The 21895-nt window shown below is 41.8% G+C and overlaps 1 protein-coding gene across 2 annotated transcripts; it reads left to right on the top strand.

Annotated features, from left to right (window-relative positions):
* Positions 1-536: 536 nt before the first annotated feature.
* Positions 537-20914, top strand: MMAA (metabolism of cobalamin associated A). Of its 2 annotated transcripts, none has more exons than XM_090288969.1 (7): positions 537-578; positions 8916-9419; positions 12064-12186; positions 14901-15071; positions 17467-17552; positions 19377-19526; positions 20551-20914. In XM_090288969.1, the coding sequence occupies exons 2-7, from the start codon at positions 8975-8977 to the stop codon at positions 20857-20859; spliced, it is 1284 nt and encodes a 427-aa protein (XP_090145095.1). In that variant the 5' UTR covers positions 537-578; positions 8916-8974; the 3' UTR covers positions 20860-20914. The 2 variants fall into 2 exon arrangements, with proteins under 2 accessions (XP_090145095.1, XP_090145096.1); XM_090288970.1 differs by having other exon boundaries at positions 8916-9071.
* The last annotated feature ends 981 nt before the right edge of the window (positions 20915-21895 follow it).

A 21895-nucleotide genomic window follows, 5' to 3' on the forward strand; every position in this document is an offset into this window, starting at 1 on the left:
ACTTGAGGTTTATTTCGGCTGAACGTTCAGCATTTATTTCAGCAGGCTGGAAACTGGGGAGTCTGAGTCTTCTTAATCTCACCGACTAGTCACAGGTCCCTTGTCTCGCCCTCGACCCCAGCCTCGAAGATCCCGGGAGCGGAAGGTCTGCCTACGCAGAGCCCGGGACTGCACTCTGGCTCCGTCTACCTGGCACCGCGAAGCGCCAAGGCTGAGAGCGGAGGAAGGTTACCCTCGAACTTGGCAGGCGGGAGGTCCAATCCGGACTCGGAGGACAGCAAAAGCTACCCGGAAGGCCGTTAGCTGCCCCTCGCTGCTTCACTTCGCTACAACTCCCCGGCGCCCCAATAGGCCTTCTCGTTCACACGCCACCCCCAACACGCGGAATCCCACGGCCAACTCCGCAGTGTTCTGGGCCACGCCGCCCGCCGCCTCTCTGCCCCACACGCCGGACAGTGGGCGTTGCGCCTGCGCACTGTGGGAGCGCGGAGCGGGGCGGGGCGGGGCGAGACGCTGGGCGGGGCGAACCTGGCCGGCGGAAGGGGCGGGGCGGGGCTCCATTTCCGTGGCCTTGGCGGGTAAGTGTCGGGTGGGGGTTACACGCTGCGACCGGAACCGGTACTAGGCTGACGCCTCGGACCGCTAGGCGGGGCCGGGGGCGCGGACCCCCACAGCTGCAGGGTCGCCCCCTGGAGGATTTAGGATGGGGAAAGGAAGAGGAGAATATTGAATTTGGTGATGTCGGGTCTTTGAAGGCCAGTGTTCTATTAGAGACTAAATAAACACATGGAAAGTTACATAGAACCCTAAGAAATGGAAGTCATGGTTTTAGATATTAAAAGATGTCTAATGAAAACCTGCCTTTGTCTTTGGAAAGTGCTGGTGGAAGATAACTGGTCTGGGAAACCCCACATGGCCAGACTGCACTCGATTCTAGGTCAGTGGTTCTAGAACTTGAACATACACCAGAATCACCTGGAAGGCTTATGACAAGAAAGAGATCACCGGCCCCTCCCGAGTTTCTGATTCAGAAGGTCTGGCGTGGGGCCTGAGAATTTCTTCTTCTCATCAGTTCCCAGTGGATGCTGCTGCTGCTGGTCTGGGCACCATGCTTTGAGAAGCACAGCCCACGGGTGTGGGGAACTGTTGGAGGAATCTGAGGTGGATAGTAAGGAGAAGGGGCACCTTCACAGTCCGATATGAGTCTAGCTGTGACGTTGAAGATGGAAGACGAGACAGGGAGAGGGAGAGAGAAAAAAATGTCCTCATTGTTAATTAGCACCTGCTTGATGCCAGGCCCTCTGCAGGGCTCTCTCACGCACACTGTTCCATGTCATACTCACTGTGACCTTGATGTGTTGGTCTTAATATTTTCATACGGAGAGGAGTAGAGATTGCCCAGTGCTCAGAGAGAGCTAGGCTGGTTTCAGCTTTCTGAGACTAGTTAAGATATGGACTAGGGTAGTAGCCTTAGAAACGAAAACATTTAATAGTTATGGAATTTAGAAAAATAGAGACTTCCCAAGTAGATTGAAACCTAAATGTAAAATTGGGGAATCTGAGTCTTAACTGCAAAAGGGGTAAAAGGTAAAATAGACAGGGAACTTGAGAGTATTCCCTGCATGAATTCAGTGTGTTCTGTGTTACTTTTATATAACAAGGACCTATTTTAAAAACTGCTTGTTTAAAAACTCATCCTGCTGTACCAAAATGTCCTGAAATTATTTGAAGAGGAGAAAGTAAAGCTGACTATGGGGGTGGTGGGAGATACTAAATAGATTTGTGGCATCTGAGAGCTTATCTTTAAATCAAAAGCGATTAGCATTGAGAAATAGAAACACTTGGCATAACACTGCATTGACTATGAACTGTACTGCACTGCAGACACTGACCTAATGTATTGATTTTGGAAATCCTGTGTGTTTTTTCTTGCCAGGGTAGTTATTGAAATTGAAAATATTCACTGGATCAATGTCAAGACAAATATCCCAAGTCAGACTGGCTGCTGCTGAGCAGATTTTTAATGAAGGGAAACATCCATATATTGAAATTAGACTTTAAGCAGAAAGTCCTTAAAATAAATATATATTTACTTTAAAATCAAGAAAAATGTATGTTTCAAAACACCGATTAACTTAATAATCAGCATAATGGAGTTATTGACCTGTACAAAATGACGGCATACATTCGTGTATTCAGTGAGCAATAAAGTTTGATGTGGGTACAAAGATAACTCATAGTCTAGGCAAGACTGACATCTTAAAAAATGACCACAAAACTGTGTGAGCATTACTATAATGGAGGGATGTGACCAGTACGTGATGGCAGGAGATAGGAGTGACAACTGAAGAGGCGTGGAAAGGAGTCCAGGTACTGTTATAGAGGAGGAGACACTTGAGTTGATTCTTGAAGGCTGAGGAGGAATTTGTGACGTGTTTAAAGGAGATAAAGGCCTTCCAATCAGAAGAAGCATCAGCGACAATGACCAAGATGTATAAAAGAGCATGGCCTTTTCCAGGGCCTCTGTGTCAATCAGAGTAGTTACTGTGATGTAAAAGTGGAGGAGAGGTGGATAAGAGCACTCAAAAAAGAGTACGGAGTATTTACGTAATGACTGTCTGGGCTGGATTGTAAACTTCATGATGTTAGGAGCCATGTTGGACCCATATACCAATGTATTCCAAGGCCTACCACTGTGCCTAACTTCTGGTAGGTTCTCAATAAATAGTTGCCGAGTGAATGAATGGCTGAATCACAGAAAAACATTTTTTATAGGTGAGGCAGAGGGAACTTTTAAAATATGTTAAGCAGAGGAGTAATATAATCAGGTTTATAGTTTCGAGGCTAAGTGCTTGTATGGAAGATGAATTAATGATCATAGAGATGGCTGTAGTAGTTTGGGGTTTTCATTAAGGTTGTACCCATTGGTGGGTCGCAATCTACATTTAAAAAATAGAATAGAAAAGAGGCAGGATTAGAGTGTGTCCCGTGTAATAGGGGTATATCATGTTTTGTGAAGCTTGTTTCACAAAAACAAGCTTGTGTGTTGACTGATGTGAGTGTATTTCCTCCCATGGACTGCAGTCAAATCTTGAAAGCCATTAGAGAAATGTGGGGATGAGGCTGGAGAGAAGGGAATGGATGTCAGCGATATTTTGGAGAACAAATCTGAATCTTAAAATGCTGGTGTCCATGTGAACCTTCTTGTGGAGTTGAGGAGGATGCGCTTACTGACCCATTTCGGTTTTTTTCCCCACTTGATGTATTCCCTTGGGTATTAACATGTTGACATTTTGGTTTATCTGGAATGGCAGTGCTTTGAGGTATCTTACTGAATGTTGTAAATGCTCAGATTAAAACCATAGGCTGAAACTATACTCCCAGGAATCATGGAAATGCATTGAAATTATTTGTTTTGATTATTGGCCAAATTCTTTGATTTCTTGCCGTAAGGAAAAGATAATTAGTTACATAAGCAGGTGGGAAGTCCTTCTCCCTACCTCTGTGATTTTGCCACCCCGGTAGACAGCCAGTTGTGCCTGTGACATCTATAAGAGTACAAAATTGCTTGTAAAGGCGGAGTTATATTGGCTTTTAAAAAATTTATAGACCCCTTTAAAATCTGGTTGATAAGTTACATTAATTAGTTTAAATATGTTATGCATTTAGTTATCAGGTGTGAATTATTCTTTGGAACAAATTTATTTTTTTAATTTTAGAAATTTGGTCTATCTGTCACCTAATAAATTATTGGGGTCTCTTACTGATAAGGTTTTGACAGAAAATGTAATTTTTAAAAATTTAATCTTTATTGTATTTTTTTCCATTACCATTTAGTCCCTTTATACCTCCCTCCCCCCATCAGTCACCACACTGTTGTCCACGTCTCCTGAGAGAGAGAGAGAGAGAGAGAGACAGAGAGAGAGAGAGAGACAGAGAGAGAGAGATGTAACCTCCCCGAGCTTCACCTGTAAAATAGAATCTCACCTGCGTTCTGAGGCTGAGCTGAGGACATGCATGCACAATATCTCACACATACTAAACATTCAATAAAAGGGGACAGCTGCTGCTCTGCCAGTCCGAGGGTCCATAGGGTTTGGGGGCACCAGGGAACGCAGCCCTGGGAGACATTTGAAGTTTAAAAAACCCAGAATTGTGTACATCTGCATAGTTTTTTGATTTTGGCAAAAGAATGGAGTAAAATGGTATCATACTTTTCCTGGCTCTTTCTTTTTTACTTAAAGACCTTTTAAGATTTGTATTGGCATCAAAGGACAGAGAAATTCACTTGTCAGGTAGTTGACATGGATTTTTCTGAGAAAGACTGCAATTAAATTGTACTTTAAATGTTGGAGCAATCTGTATACTATTTATTAAATGAATTATATTTGTCTCATTTACTTAGGGAATGTTATTTGCTTGCATTATGATAAGTGAACATATTTTCATGTAGTTAAGCTTTTGTTACTGGGTTTTTATTCCTTGCAAGCTTATCATTCTGTTTTGGAAAATTAGTTAGATGTCAAAGATACCTTGATTCAAAACAGGGAACTTAGATGGCAGAATGTTTTTAGTCAAGATTCTCAGGTTAAAATTATTACTCAAACTTTTCTTTTAGATAGAGTATCCATTCAGTGAAACTTTAACACAAATTATTAACAAGTGACCATGTGCCAAGCATTGTGCTAGATTCTGAGGGAATCAAGAATGAGATATTGATTGTCCTTTCTCTAGGAGGATTGTGAGCTGAAATGAGGGATGAGACTTGGTGGGGAGAGGTTATCAATAGATCAACTAGAGTATGAGAGGACAAATACTCTACCCAAGATGTGCATAAAAGGGTTTGGAGCATTGAAGATAGAATATTTGACTGCCTGGGTCAGGTGGGGGAAGATGTGTCTCAGAAGAGGTGATATTTGAACTAACTAGGAGTATGTCGGGCAAAAAAGTGGAAGATATGCATTCTGGGCACCTAATTTTTATTATAGCATATGGATGGTTTAAAAAAATCTTCCATGCTTTAAAATGGTTACTAGCCATTAAGATGATGATTCTGATAGAATCTCCGTGCATAGACACATAGCTAAACCATGATCATCACTTTTTTCACCTTCACATAATTCTTTTTACTAGGTTTTTAAGTATATAGGCTAATTTTATATCTAATTTAGAAAACGGCATATAAATATACATTGAATGTAATACTGATGTTCGCAGTAACTGGTTAAATTAGAGACTCTAAATGTAAAAGGAAGCAAATTACAGGTGATGGCAAAGATAAAAATTAAATCATGAATAGTTATTAGATATTTCTCATTAAAATTATAAAAATTCTAAATTTTATCTTAGAGTTTCTTTTTTGTTTTTGTTTTTTACCATAGCAGTTGTATTTTATTTGTTTTAAATATCTTTTTGAGTGTTTGTGTGAAGGGTAGTAATGGATGTTTTAAAATTGTTTTTTAGCAACATTTTTACACATTTTTAAATACATTATCTTTTTAGAATAAGACCAGTTTTGTGCAAAAAGAAGTCATAACTTTCCCCTCCCACCCAAAACAGGAAAATGATAAGCAGTTGTAGTTCTATAATAAACAAACTTAAAATATTTTTTTCTATTAGAATGTTATTTAGCTGAAATTAATTTGTATTGATTGGCCTTAAAATACAATTTAGAGAGGTACTTTGTAGCAATAAAGTAATTTAGTACATTGTGCTCAGACCTACTTGAAAATCAGAATTTTCAAATAGTCATAAACCCAAACTTGGAAGGCTATATGTATCATTTGTAAATTTTTGTTTGCCACCAGAGGCTAGGTCTCTGACCTAATTTTTACTAAAGTTTTATAAATTGGTTTAATATTAATAAAAGCTAATGTTTACTGAGGTCTTACTCTGGGCTAGGCACTGTTTCAAGCGTTTCCATGAACTCATTTTGTTCTCACAGCCATCCTGTTCTCTTACCTGTTCTTTTACGGGGAAGTTAACCACAGAATGATTAACACATTGCTGACCGGCAATTTTATGCAGAAGCTATCCCGAGTCACCGGCTATTATTTCGTAATTGAGTATGAAAGTGAAACAATCTAATAAACTCTGGTATACTTTATTTATACATAATGAATTAAAACGAAACATTGTAAGTATCTTCTATATAAATTTTAACAATTTTTTTCTGTATGATAAACTGTATAGCAATCACCTGTGTGCAATGGTTCACAACAGGTTTTGCAAACATACCTGGTTTCACTGCGCTTCCCTTTTGAAGAGCATACTCCGCATGTTCTGGTTGGATTCTTTTTATACCAGTGATTATTTTTTCTAAAACGTGGTCTTTTAGTTGTTCTGAGAGCCTGAACGTGAATCAATGTAAGCAGCTCTTTCAGAGGTACCAGAAGAAATGCCAGGTTCTGGGCTGCATTCTTTTGATTTCTAGCACAAATTTTTTGTATCTTATTTTATTTTGAAAATTGTAATTACAGTCAATTTTGAGTGCATTGAATACAGTGCAATTGATCAGAAAGAATGCTACTTTTTTATACCTCTTTATACTTTTTTGAAAGATACTGCTGTTCGCCAATACTGGCCTGCTTGATCGACTCCTTTCTTGTATTTGTTGTGGACTAATATGCACGCAGGTTTAACTGTGTCTTCCGTAGAATTCCTCTTTGCCTTCCAGTGGATTTCATAGAGGCATCATGAATAGTTGATATTATATTCACTAGTCTTTTATCTTTCCATGATATAAAAACATGGAAAAAATGTCATTTCCCCTCTCTGAAGATTCTTTGACTTTCTTTTAGTACCTTTGGCAAACCACGGTTCTCCCTTATGGTAACACAGATTAGTGTTTTCTTTTCTAATAATAGTTCAGCTGTAGAAATGCTCTTATAATTATATTGATATACATGGTGCAAAGAATCAAAATATGGCTCTAAGACAGATAATATAGTTTCTTGTGGTTTTTTGCCTTCACCGAATAGATCTCGAAGTTGCCAATGTAGCCAGTCTCACTTTCACAAAGCATTCTCACTAAAACCCCATATTTTGTTATCCTTGCCGGATTATATGTTCTGAAGCTAATACGTCCTCTATACGGTACCATTGCTTCATCTAGGGATAACTCAACTCCTTTTGAGGTGTATACAAAGACTGAAATTTTAGAAGAAAGTAATCCAAAATAATTTTATATAGTCTGTCTTCACTAAATGTGTTTTTTGAATTATCACTAAGATGGAAAAATGTAAGAATTTGCTCGAACCTCTTTCTGCTCATAGTTTAGGAAATATTGGTGCTTCAACCAAAGGGTCCATTGACCAGTAATCTCTCCTATGTGATTTTTTTGTTTGTCCCCATCAATATCAATAAACCGAGACACTTCTTTATATTGCTAGTGGTAACTTCCGTCCATGGTAAAGTTTGAGCAGAGTTTTTATAAAATTGTTCCATTTGGCGGTGGTATAAATTGGTTTGAGAAGCAACTAAATCAAAAGAATCATTATCAAAAAGTAATTCCGTCACTTCACTGATGCTCCGTGGATCACTAAGTTCGACGTTACACCAGAAATATGTGAATAATCCTCCAAAGCTGGTGTAATATCATTTTCAATCCACTCTTCCTCAAAATCACTTTCACTTTCAGATTCCATTACATTTTTTTTTGCCGTTTTGGTGGTCTAATATCAGATGGATAACTGTCTTCCGATAAACTATCAGTTTCAAATTGCTACAATATATTTCAAAATCACTCAAACAATCAGATAAAGCATCTGCATATAAATTCATTGAAAAATCCTTCACCATCATGATCCGTCATGGTTGAAATTTTTGTAATACTAAAATTATGACAAAAACCTAAATAGCAAGAAAAGTAATTTTTTTTATAATAAAGTGAACACGATTGAACAAGATGACGAAAGATTTTATAAGATCCTATATTACCCTGAATTTTAGAAATTAAAATAGCTAGTGCAAGTGCAAATATGAGCCAGCCTGTGACCGGTCAACAACGTTTGAGCGCGAAAACACAAGTTAACTTGTGACCGGTCAACAACGTTTAAGTAAGATGCCCAAGGTCATGACAGTTTACATGGCAGAGACTCAGAGACACCGAGCCTCATAACCTCTGTACTTTCCTGACCCTCAGCATACTTAGCTTTCATTGTCTAATACAGTTTGAAGTGGAGAAGGTCAGTAAGCCAAAGTAAAAGGATCCTCAGTTCCACAGTGGTTCAAACCTGAGTGTGCTTGCCTGAGAGATTCTGATTTGTGGGACTGAGAATGTGCGCTTTTAATAAGCACCCACGTGGTTCTGAGCGTACTTTGAGACACACCGATGTGGCTGGAATACAGCCCTCACAGTTCATTTCACAGGAAGGCTTCTTGTTGTCAATGTACTTATGCTAGGCCATGCTTTGCGTATGTCTGAGTGCCTACACTGGTAACTAATTGCATATCTTGTGAAGATAATGAATAAAAGGCCAGCATCAGAGGGATTTAAAAAAAAAAACAAAAACCATTTTGAATGAGCTTCAGAATAGGGTATGTTTGAACTGAGAAAATTGTTAAGATGAATATAAGGTCTATAGGAAAAAGAAAATAAACACGACATAAAATTTCCCCCCTAATGGGTTTTTTTGTGTGTGTGAATTTGTTTTCTGTTTAGGAGAAAACATGTATGGACTTTGCTCTTTACAATAGAGCAATCGTTTCATGATTTGGGTTATTCTGAATATTAATGTAGACAAGGAGGGGTCTTCTCTCTCAGGTTTGGTCAGAAACTTTCACCCATTTGTACTATCAGAAACCCTGATTATGTGTGTTTTAGAATACAGGGAAAACACAAAGCTTATCGTTTTACTACTTCCATACCCTAGTTGTATACTGAACTGGGAAAAATATGTTTTTCTTTCTTTTAGGAAGTGACAAGTGACATTGAGCCAAAAAACGTCCAGTGTTTTCTTCAGCTACAAACGAAATGAATATTCCCACGCTGCTACCACATCCTCACCAGCATTTCCTGAAAGGCCTTTTGAGAACGCCTCTCCGACGCGGCCACTTCACCTTTCATTCAGGTGCTCATCTCAAATCAGGAAGCCCATGTGCTCGGCCGGTGGGCTTCCTTGGACTGCATTGTACCAAGTGGCTGGTGCTGTCAGATGCTTTAAAGAGACCATTATGTGTACAAACAATCTTAAAGGAACACACAGAAGGACTTTCTGATAAAGAACAACGATTTGTCGATAAACTGTATACTGGTTTAATCCAAGGGCAAAGAGCCTGCTTAGCAGAGGCCATAACTCTTATAGAATCAACTCACAAAAGGAAAAAAGAGTTAGCCCAGGTGCTTCTCCAGAAAGTATTGATCTACCACAGAGAGCAAGAACAATTAAATAAAGGAAAACCACGAGCGTTTCGAGTGGGTCAGTCTTTTTTTTTTTTTAATTCTTTTTAAAAAATGCCTAAATGGTTTGTATTGTAATGGGGACTTTTTTTTCCCCACAATTTTGTAATGAATTTTAAATGCTTTTTCATTGTAAGTATTAGTCTTGATATATTGAGAAAAGATGCCTGACCATTTGAATCAAGTCTTTGTATTTTAAAAATAATGTAAGATTTCTGCTGGCAAGAATCTTGCTATGTCTCCCAGAACGGAAGTATGAATAGGAAGAACTGTTGACCAGTTTACTCTTTTCTCTGAGTAGTCCTTTCGCTTACTAATCTAAAGTGAATTCCCAGCTTTTGTGGTTAAAGCAACTATAATTATGCTTAACATATGTTAACATTCTACCTTATGGGTGTTTCATTTGTCTTTCTATAGACAAGTCTCATGTCTTTCAGATACTTTTTGTTAAGAGTTACTGGGAGTGGTTTGGCTCCGAACACAACCACCTCAATACCAAAGTGCATTTTGAAGGAGAGACCATATTCATGTGCTCTCTAAAAATATTAGATGTTCACTGAATTTCTTATACAATTGACTTGTTTCTATAATTGCATATAAGCTTGTTATATGTTTAAAATTGTACATTTTCGTGCAATTTAGATTCGTTTGACCATCAGGAATTAAGTCAGTTGTGGGTGGCATGAGAGCCATTCATGATAGTAAACTGGGTGATTCCAACCAAGTCCCTCACCCAAAACCATCTTGGAGTGGTGGGCCAAGTGCAGAGATGTTGTGAGTAAATACACTTAAAAATGAGCTGGCATTACCGTAGACTTTTGTAACTCAGTTTATTGGTGATACAGGAACATAATACCTTTTAGTTTTTAGGGTAACAGGGCACCAAGGCTTTAGAGATAACTTAAAAAGAGCTCCCCACCCATAACTTTTCACACATCTTACTCTTCAGCCCTCCCTGAGGGAACTCTCATTTTGAGAGCACCCCATGGGGTGTTAATAATCATCTTTATGCAGACAAACCAGCAAACTTCCAAAGAGGACTTTTAGTTATGACAAAGTATTTACTTCTTAGACTTTAGAGAGTCTTTGAAGAGAAGATGTTCCAGAAATATCTGGAGGTAACCAGCAATCCACACATAACTAGCAACTCACACTTTCGCAGTGCTATGCTTGTTCTTCCATCTTGCTCTTACGAGGCTCAATAAACCTATGTCTTTCTTGCAGTTATTTTATTCCCATTATAAATGAAAAGTAACAAATGTTTATTGAGCACACATAAAGAGATTTAAGACAGAGACCAGCCCTGAGTCAAGCATACTATATATGCCCTACATAGTTTTGAATATTTACAATTAAATGCTTATGTTTTACATGCTTTATTGAATGGACATCCACTTGCATATCTTTTTTACTTTATGCCATGAGTTGTTCTAAACATTGCTAATATTAACTCCTCTAATCGTTGTAACAACCTGAAGAGATAGATGCTATTATATGCATTTTATTGCAGTGTATACACAGGTGCAGAAGGGTTCAGTAACTTACCCAAGATTACACAGCTCGTCAAAGGCAGAACTAGAAATAGGACTGGCCAACTGGCTCCCAAGTTAGTGCTCTTACCTGCCACACTCCGCTAACTGTCCAAGTAGGGGAACTTCCTTCCTTCCTTCCTTCTTTCCTTCCTTCCTTCCTTCCTTCCTTCCTTCCTTCCTTCCTTCCTTCCTTCTTTCCTTCCTTCCTTCCTTCCTTCCTTCCTTCCTTCCTTCCTTCCTTCCTTCCTTCCTTCCTTCCTTCCTTCCTTCTCTCCCTCCAGTATAGTTGGTTTACAATCTTAGAGCGTTTATATTAGTTTCAGGTGTCTAATATAGTGATTTGACATTTTTATGCCTTACATTGTGATCCCCCTACTAATTCTAGTAACCATCTGTCACTGTGTGAACTTATCACAATATTCTTGACTATATTCCCCTATGCCTTTTCACGTACCCTCTCCCTTCTGGTAACCATCCCTCTGGTCTCTGTTTTTATGAGTGTGTTTTTGTTTTGTTTTGTTTTGTCTTAGATCCCACATACAAGTGAAACTATACGGTGTTTGTCTTTCTCTGCCTGACTTATTTCACTTAGCATAATACCCTCTGCCTTTCTTAAGACAAATTATTTTTTTCAAGATTCAGTTTATATTCTATTCTTTGAGCGACAGGTGAGATGAAAAACATCTCTTATAAATAGAAAATTATTTTCTCCATCACTAGCAATTTCTAGAGCAATGAGTTATTTTTTCCAATGGGAAGATCAAGTGTAAAGAAATGGGGCAGGTGGAATAATCGCTGCTCATGATGAGATGTGGGCAGGTGTTGTAGAAATTCAGCACATTAACAACATAGGCAATGGAGTGTCCCAAGAGGTCTACATTATAGTAAAAACGGGAATACACACTTTGTAATTTTAAAAAGTGAATTTGGTGAACATATGGAATTCAGAATTGTCTCCTTCCTATATCTCTATGACTCAGGAACTAGATAAATGAATGGATTTTTGTTCACTGCTTTCGGAAATGTTAAAATACAATAATGATGGTTTTAATAAATTAAGAGAAACGGGGAAGTCTAATATTTTACTAAACTCCATTTATTTCATTAAATCAGAGATCTCTTTTGCTCTAGGATTGTCTGGGCCCCCTGGTGCTGGAAAATCAACCTTCATAGAATATTTTGGAAAAATGCTTACTGAGAGAGGGCACAAGCTATCCGTGCTGGCTGTGGATCCTTCTTCTTGTACTAGTGGTGGTGAGTATTGCGGATTCTTCTTCAATGGCAGAGCAGGGCTTTGTGGGCTCTATCTGTTACAATTTGGCAGGAACATGCAGTCAGGTGACTTCTGACCTCTGGTGAGTTTGGTCTCACTGGAGGAGGGAGTTCTGGTGGGTGAGGTGGAGGCTGAGGGAGGTAGTTTGGGGCACTGGGCTCTAAGGCTAGGTAAGCCCAGGATGGAGGAGTGGCCTGGGCGCTCAGAGAACTAGGAGACACTGTCCGAAGGTGAAGGTAATTAAAAGCAGATCGCAGCCCTGTGTCTGTCAGGCCTGAGAGTTGGCCCCTCTTCCCTCCTGTTTTCCTGGCTGCATCAGCCCCTACACAATTCAGAAAATGGGCCCTTTCTCGTTCATTATTTTTTTTCTTATTGTTGTAAGATCTCTTCTTTTAAGCTTAAAAGAAATAACCCTTATAACTTGTCACCTGTTCACATTACATGTTCAGTTAAACAGAAAGCTCTTAGAGGGCCCATGTGATACACCACTGTCCCCCTGTGTCACTTAGCATGCATAGCACATTGCAGCCGCTGCTCAGCAATTACCTGCTGATTCCAGGTCATGCCGTCACTCAGTTTAATTTGCAGCTTATCAGAGATGAAATGAATAAACGTAGTTCCGCCAAGGCTCATTTAAGGATAACAGAAAGCCTACCATACAAACAGGAAAGGTTTTTCTTCTCTTACTTAACCCCTCTTTAGGATTTAAGCTTCTCACATTGCAGTTACCCATTTAACAAGTATTCCAATGCCTGCTATAGGTAGGCATTGTGCAAGGAAGGTGCTGTGTTTCTAACAGTGAATAAGACACAGTCCTCGTGGCCTTATGGGGCTTTCCGTCATATGAGGGAAAGGCAGGCCATTACTATCATGTGTGTCGTGAAAGGGGAAAGACAGCATGCTCTGTGGAAGTGTTTGGTTTGTATACTGCGGGTTTAAGGCTAAAATACAAAGACGATATAAGCATATTTCTGAGTCTTTAGGTTAATAGAGAGGCAGACAGCAATTCCTGTTACTACCCATTGAGAAATGTAGCTGAGAGCATTCACAGTTTTTGATTCACTATAATACAAATATTAACTGTAAAACAATTTATATTCACAAGATTCAAGATTAATATAAATGTAGTGTCTTACATAAAGTCTAAGAACTTTGTTAAAGGTACGTACCTGAACAAATAATTTTTTACAGTGGTCTCATTTCCACACCAGTGAGAAGGCTCCCCCCGCCCTGCACCTTGATAATAAATATTCTAGAATACTTGCAATAGCAGAAGAAATTAATAGCTTGAGGTAATACCAGCAGACACGATGACACCAGCTAGTCTGATTTCAGGTTGCATAGCTGTGTGGTTCCTGAGCCTTCTCAAGCCAAAACTGAGGTTCCTTTCTCAGGTAAAACAAAATACAGGCTTTGAAAGAAAAAAGAATGCAAGGATAAACAGGGCACTGTGAGTATAGTATATACATTTGACACAGCACCACACTGAGGTCTGAGAGGCAGACCTGTGCATTGCTTGCCCAGGTCCCCTGCGGGAGCTCTGAGACCTCCCCGAGGGCCTGCACCCAGCGGTTTGGGATTCACTAGCAAAGACAATTACATGGGAGAGTAATTTCATAATGTGTAGTTCAGTGTATTAGAATCTATAGGATCATAATCTCAAATTTAGTTCTGGCAGATTGTTGACTTACACAGCGATGATTTCATGCAGAAAATTACTTTAGAAAGAAGTTTTATGTGCAGTAAATAAGGTAGGTGAGCTATGTGGTTGGTCTATGCGTCAGATTTAGCACCTATGAGAACTCTATAAACTGGGATCATAAGGGAAAAGAGCATGTCTTTAAGGAATTTCTCAATGGGTCACATCAACTTTATGTGGAAAAGGTAGCTAGCTCATAGGCAGAGTGAAAATTAAAATTCAGATTGGAACAGCACTGTACTTTCAAATGTTAATGTATGGCTAAAAGAAAGACATTAAAGGTGACATGTCAGTAGTTCTGGGCTTTCAGTCTTCCAGAACTTGCAAATATTGATGTTTGCCAAAATCCTGCGGTAAACCCTGAAACATCGCCGTAGGTATACGGTTAATCACCTGCTGTGAACCAGTTTTCAGCATACAAAATATGTCAGATGTGGTCCTATAGGCAAGGGACTTAGGTTAAAGCCGGGCTTCTCTACCTTGGCACTAATCACATTCCTGTTGTCTTGCGTGTTGAAGGATGCTTAGCAATATCCTGGCCTCTACCCACCAGGTGCCACCAGCACCCTATCCCCCAGCTGTGACAGGTAAAGATATCTCTAGGTATTGCCACATTTCCCCTGGGACAGAATCTCTCCCGGTTGAGAACCATAAACACAATAATGTTAAGATGACAGTAAAGAAACCACCCTGGCTGGAATGCAAGACTGGTGTGGGGACTAGTGGATGCTGGAATTGGACAGGCAGTGTGGGGCTGAAGAATCTAGATTTGAACCTCTCGTCATTGGGAAGCCCTTACCGGTATTGAGGGGCTTGAAATGCTGTGAAAGCTTCATTTGGTATCATTGTGTATACTGTGTGGGAGAAAAACTCAATGATATGAAATACAATTGGAAATTTTGGGAGGAATGTCAAAAAACACTTCCCCTAGGAACTAGCTAATTGGTCATTGGCCCTGTAGATGTTCCATAATTATAAAATGTAACTGCGTTTTAGGATCGCTCTTGGGTGATAAAACCCGAATGACTGAGTTATCAAGAGACATGAATGCCTACATCAGGCCGTCTCCTACTCAAGGCACCCTAGGAGGGGTGACAAGGACCACCAACGAAGCTATTCTGCTGTGTGAAGGAGGGGGCTATGACATCATTCTCATTGAAACTGTAGGTGAGTGTGATCTTCTAGCTCCTAACACAATACTGTGCTAATGAGCTCTATGTTAGCATGAGTGACAACCAATTCCATCTGTTCATTCAGCACATATTTACTAAAGGTATAATTAAATACATGGCATCTCAGACTCCCAAGGAGATTTGAGTATATAGGTTATAATCCTGCCCTTCAAGAGAAGAAAAACAAGCCACGTCTCTGGATAACTGGTACACAAGGTGACACAAGTACCAGAGGAGACCTGTAAGAACCGGGGTGACCTACAGAACAGTACTTGATCATGACACTTAATTTGCTTAAGCACATTTCACATCTACAGTGTTTACTAAGAGAATTAATGTAGTTGGGTGCCTCCTCATTTTTATACCCCTGTTACATAATTACATGTGTTGAAAATACTGAAATGGAAACCCAAGAAATTCACATTCTTGTGGAGAAACAATATATTATGCTACTGAATGATAAATGTTTGTGACACAACCTGAATGAGATTGGGGTATCAAGGAAGACTTCCAGGAAGAGGTGACAGTTGAACTTAGTTTTGGAGGAAGAATTGGATTTAAATAAAGTATGGGATAAAGAGCATTTGCAAAGATACAGGCGTGAGGGAACTGGCCCATCAGAGAACGGAAGTGTGCTCAGGATACTGAGAGCAGGAGTGTGCAGGCAGGGTGTGAAGAGAGATGGGGCTGGAGACTAGAAACTCCACCCTCCAAGGGGACTGGCGGGAAAGTTGCCCTAGTGGTGGCAGGTGAATCAAGGGAGGGGAGGACCATAAACAACAAGTGTATTACCCAGAAGTTGCATTTGGCTGCTTGTCGCAGAGACTCAAAGGAACTGTGATTCAAATGAGAAAGTGATTTATTTTTTGTAAATAGAAGAAGCTTGAAGGCAGGTGTGGGGATTCTACCATCCCTCATGTCCCAGACTTCTGACTCTGCTTTCCTAGCTTAGCATTGGGTTTTCAAGTTCGCTCCTGGTTAAAAGGTGACTTGGTGACATTCTGTCACATCCATGTTCCAGGCAGAAGGAAGGAGACGGGGGAGGAAGGGGAGGAGAAGGGATAGGTAGAAGAGTGTACTTCCTCGACGGGCGAGCCCTTTTTGAAGAAAACACCTTTCTTAAAACCCCATCTAATGAGTTGTTTGCACTGGTTAATCATCTGTAGCTGAAAGGGGGTCTGATGACCATGGCCTCTCATTTGGTCCATCAATGCTCCAAAAAACACTGGGATCAGGAAATAGAGAAGAGTAAAAATTGAATGGGCAGCTAGAAGTCTCTGCCACACCGGGGAAGGAGAGAGTTTTGAGAGGGGTTTTTGAGGAGTGGGGGATGTGGGAGTTGGATTTAAGTGAAATGGAGACAGTGAACATGTATTGCTTTTCCCTACAAATTGAGCTCTAAAGAGCAAGTGAGAGATCTGGTGGTGGTTGTGAGTTTGTGCTGGTTTTTTACTTGTTTTGTTTGGTTTTCAGATGATAAACACTTGGGTACAGTTCATGCGATCTGCTGCGGAGCAATAGCCTGTAGACGGACGGACGCGAGGTTAGAGATAAGCAGAGTGGAGCCCAGAGGACGGAAGGAGCGAGGGTCCTAACGAGGGTCGTCTCCAGCCAGTCCTGTAGCGCCGGGGCTGGCGGGGAGGCAGGGGGCAGAGCTTGTATTCCTGTCTGCTGGCTTGTGGAGGGAGAGAGGGAGAGAGGGAGAAGCTGAGGACGTTCCTGTTATTTCATTGTGGAGTAGGTGCTGGGCCATCCTCCCGTGGCGCGACTATGGGACAGTCAGTGTCTGCACGGCGGCTGTGGGAAACGGGAGGGCGCTGATGGAGGGCACTTAGGACGTTGCTCTTACAGGGCCGCGAGGACTCTGCAGCAGACGCTGGAGCCCGTGCGCTCAGGGTGGCGCCTTAGCTCCGCACGGGAGCCGTCTCTCCAGCGTGCGTGCAGCAGCTAGAACACAGAGCGCAACGCGGACCCACGGGCGGAGGCGGCGGGGGTGGGGGTGGATTGCTGGGCTGGTGCCTACGGGTGAGAAAGCAGGAACGCAGGAAGGATTGACAGCGGAGTCCTAGGGGAGAGTCAGGGCGCTCCAGCTGCTCACTGATGGGGGGAAGGGGAGAGAGCGCTGCACGAGTGAGGGGAGAGTGGAGGCCTTGAGGTCCGATGGGAGAGGGACAGAGAGGGACGGAGACGCAGGAAGGACGGCAGGTCTGCCTGTAGGCTGCGACAGTGGCGTTTAGCCCTTCAGAGGCGGGCGTTTACAGTGGGATCAGGTTGAGTGGGTGGTCGAATGAGTGAATGGAGTGGAGTGGAAGTGATGGTCAATGTACTGTGGTTGAGAAAGTCAAATTACTGTGAATATCTTAGTGTGTCGTCGTGATTTAAAATTTCAGGTGTGGGTCAGTCGGAGTTTGCTGTTGCTGATATGGTTGACATGTTTGTTTTACTACTGCCACCAGCAGGAGGGGACGAGTTGCAGGTAATTGTTTTGACTTTTTCCTCCCCAAACACAAAGTATCCACCTCTGAAAGTACAAATTTCAGATGTTGCGTTTTTGTAAATTAGGTTGGTATTAGTGTAGGGAAAGAAACAGCAGCATTCATGTTGGCTGAAATACTTGTCAAAGGCATATTTCTCTATTTTTCCCAACTTATAGTAATAGAATTTATGACCTTGAGCTAATGATACAGCTTAGATTTGGCCACCTGTGACGCGGGGGTGATGGCATCCGTGGGTGGCTCTAGCAGGAAGGGGCCACTGTCACATGGGTGTTGGTAGTACAGTTGGTTGAGAAGTTCCTCCTAAGATATAACTTTGTTTTTAACTGGGATCCCACCTCATGGTGCATGTCTTGTACAATAGGGTTCTCGCTCTCCTCCTGCAGTGAAGGCTGGCACTGACCACCTGGAGTTAACAGCCTCCCAGGTGCAGGGCACTGCCCGCCCCCGCCATGACTGCCCACACTCCAGACGCCAGACCAGCAGCGGGCTTGGGGTTCCCAGGCCACCCATGGCTCTGACCAGCTGGCCACCAATGTGGGGGGTCCCACAGGTTTGATAATTGAGTAGGATGACTCACAGAACTCAGGGAAGCACTGTGTTCCAGTTACAGTTTTATGACACAGATCAGGACTAGCCAAATGAAGAGACACATAGGGAGAGGTCTGGAAGGGTCCCAAACCTGAACACATTTCCCTCCTGGCACATTGATGTGTCTCACCTACCAGGGAATTCTCCTGAGCTTCTGTGACTGGAGTGCTTATTGGGGTTTCTTTATTTAGGTGTGATTCACTGAATCATTGTCCACATGATTGAACTCAGTCCGCTGTCCCCCTGCCCTGCAATCCTTCCCCAGCAGTTAGGCTCCAACCACTGGTGGTCTTTCTGGTGGGTCAGCTCCCATTCTGCACTCAGGCACAGTCCCAGGCACCCACGGTGAATAACAAAGACACTCCTGTCCCTCAGGAAATTCCAAGGATTCAGAGGTTACTTCCCAGGGACCTTGGACAAAGACCAGACGAATTCTTCGTTATACAAAAAATTTTAGTTCTAAAAATAATAGTGATAGCCAACTATGGGTGCTGCAATTTAGACACATTAACTATTAGAATTTAATCATTATAAGTTATGTTTTAAAATATTTGAAAAGAAATCTTAAGTGGAAAAATTTACATTTTCCAAATAAGATTTGGCCTTAGGATTTCTAGTTTTTTTATGCAATGAAATTTAAATCAAAAGAGTGAGGCATTTTTAGCTATCAGGTTATTTCTCCTTAAAAGTGAATTGGAAAAAAATCCGCTATGTACATTTAAGAAAAACTTCAAAGACTTTGTTTCTAGATATGCAGACTGTGGCGATAGGTGTGCTTTCTGTTTCAGCACCTTGATGATGGATGGGTTTGCATCTTGCTTGGTTAGCTCATGAGAAGCAGAATCCATCCTGAGACAGCGGGAACCGTCTCCTGCCACTCAGTCATGTCGTATCTTGATGATACATTTACTCTAACTCTGAATGTATTTCAGCACGTTAGGCTCTAAATTTAGAAGAGATTTTCCAGATGACGTTCATAATCCCAAGAGACGGTGCTTTTGAGTAATCTCTGTCAAGGAATTGTGATTCCTGGTGCCCAGGGCTTAGGAAAAATGCAGAGAAAACGTTAGTTAATGAAGTGTATGACTTCCAAAATCTTAGTGCCGACTAGTGTCCCCCTTCTTTTTTTTTTTTTTGCTGTAATTAAATTAAATTAAATTAAATTAAATTTAATTTAATGTTTCTGATAAATCACTTCTTTCTTCTTCCTTTAGGGTATCAAAAGAGGTATAATTGAGATGGCAGATCTGGTGGCTATCACCAAATCAGACGGAGACTTGGTTGTGCCAGCCCGCAGGATACAAGCGGAGTATGTGAGTGCGCTGAAGTTGCTCCGCAAGCGCTCGGAGGTCTGGAAACCGAAGGTGAGCTGGTGCCCACCTGCGCCTGTCACCCTGCGTGCGGGGTGTGTGCGCTGTGCGTGCGAGGGATGGAAGTCTGAGCTGAACAGGGACTCAGTCTTTGCATATATGTGAGATTACAATTTTTAAAATTATGACAAAGCCAGAGTATGTGGTCATAATTTTAAATGCAATCCTTCAATCACTAGGTGTCAAAAACTAGATGTGAGGTGATAGATTGGGTTGTTTAATGGTTGACTTGAGCCATTTGGAAGTGAGAGCAAACCCATTCTGAAAGGAACCTGCTTCAGATTATGGAGCAATTAATGATTTGATTATCTGTAATAGAGTTTGAGTAAGAGAGAAAAGGCCCTTTAAGTGATTAACTCCCCATTAGGCTTGTTGCGTGCTGTTTTCAACAAGGGAAAAGAAGAAGAATCCCGTAATAAGCGATGCAATAATATTGACGTGGGCAGCTCCCTCTGCAGGGGGACTCTGTGTTATTAAAGACCAAGCTCTAATCATTGGCACGAGAGCAGTGACGACATGGCCTTGAGCTCCCAGGCTCCCCCAGCCCCCTTGTGTGTTGGGTCCTGAGCCGCCTTGTACATTTGGGTGCCGGAGGCTCAGCTCTCTGCACTTGCTGAATCAGGCAACTTTGACAGAGCTGCTCAACTTCGTTCCATGTCCTGGCACTCAGAACTCAGAGAGCCTACCTAGCATGGCCCTTCTCACCCTGGTGACCCTGTCGCAGTTCCGCCACGAGGCCTCTGAAGACCATCAGGGCAATCCCAAATGCAAATAAATCTCTGGGCTGACAAACTGGACCTCGCATCAGTAATTCATTTCTGCTCTGCAGCTAGGAATCCTAGCAAGTTACTTCAGTGTATTTCCCGTGTGTAAACTTGGACACAGCATTACAATGTCTCATTTTTGCCGTTGCTATGCCCCTAGACTATAAGAGCTAATTGGCAGGCACCAAAGTCCCCATGAAAAGTGTGTTCTATCGCGGCAGGTTACATGGTGCTGGTTTTCCCCTTTTCAATAGGTGGTTCGTATCTCTGCCCGAAGTGGAGAGGGGATCACTGAAATGTGGGACAAGATGAGAGAATTCCGGGACCTGTCGCTGGCCAGCGGGGAGCTGACTGCCCGGCGGCAGAAGCAGCAGCAGGTCTGGATGTGGAGCCTCATCCAGGACAGCGTGTTGGAGCATTTCAGGGCCCACCCCACGGTCCGGGAGCAGATTCCTCTGCTGGAGAGGAAGGTCCTCAGTGGGGCCCTCTCCCCTGGACTGGCGGCAGACTTGCTGTTGAAAGCTTTTAAAGGACAGACTAACGAGATGGATCCTGGACAATAATTTTACATGTAGTTTCATAAAGTGTTTTAATATTAAAAGTCACTGTGTGCTTATATTTTCAGTAATGCTTTCGTGGTGTCCCCAGCCTCCACGTTTGGGAACCGTGCCCGCTCGCTGGAGGAGCGTTAGATATGCGTGGCGGAGATCGGGCAGCACTCACCAGGTACCTGTTGTATGTTACCGAGTTCCACGTTTTCCTGTTTCTCTCTGTTCTCTGCCCTGGCATGGTGGCCTGTAGAGAGTTCTTCTCAGCAGTCAGGGGCAGAGAAGGCTGAGGACAGTGACGATCGTGAACCTGAGAATACCTCCCTTGACTCTGTATTCTCTGGGAAATTCAGGGAAACATGTAAGCAAGAGTCATCACATTTCAGAAGTCTTACTTGAGACCAGAATAACGCACAGTGGGTTTCTAAGAGCTGAAAACCATGATGGACTATTCTTGGAATTTCTGAAATGGCCGTCCATGTGCACAAGTAACAGAACCATTGGAAGGTGTAGTGATATGAACGGAACTTTAAAGTTTCCTTATCTGTAAAATTAGGATAAGGAAAACTACTTTATAGGGTTGTTGGAATAATTAAATGAGAAAATACGAAATGCTTAGCACTCAGTAATTGGTGTTATTAGAATATTACACATAGGCATGAGATATAAAGAAATACGTGTTATTGATATGTTATCCTGAAAGTGTGAGCTTCATGGAAGGGTTAATTATTAACCTGAATATTGGTAATATACTGTCAAAACGCACAGGTGAGGCTTATGTCACCATCAGGGCCTTTCTGGCTCCAATTTGGTCTCATTATTTTGCGGCTCTAGTTCCCACTTGAACACTTCATTATTTCTTGGTGCCTAGTTTTCAATTCCTGACAGAATATCGTTGACTAGTTCAGCTTTTGGAGGCATTAGAGGTCACTGAGGGAAACCTCTGGGTGGGTTGCCCAGAATCAGTTGCCCACCTCAACCTGTGTTTCAGGGGTTGGATCAAGTATAAATATGGTTTCCTCTTAGTCGGCAGGAAAGGTTTGTAAGGTAC

The sequence above is a fragment of the Furipterus horrens genome, unplaced genomic scaffold (assembly GCF_987537825.1).
Source record: "Furipterus horrens unplaced genomic scaffold, mFurHor1.1.pri manual_scaffold_10, whole genome shotgun sequence".
NCBI classification, from domain to species: domain Eukaryota; kingdom Metazoa; phylum Chordata; class Mammalia; order Chiroptera; family Furipteridae; genus Furipterus; species Furipterus horrens.

Coding starts and splice junctions, on each gene's coding strand:
- MMAA (XM_090288969.1), top strand. CDS start 8,975: ATGAATATTCCCACGCTGCTACCACATCCTCACCAGCATTTCCTGAAA. Junction 9,420..12,063: donor ACCACGAGCGTTTCGAGTGG/GTCAGTCTTTTT, acceptor CTTTTGCTCTAG/GATTGTCTGGGCCCCCTGGT. Junction 15,072..17,466: donor CATTCTCATTGAAACTGTAG/GTGAGTGTGATC, acceptor TTAAAATTTCAG/GTGTGGGTCAGTCGGAGTTT.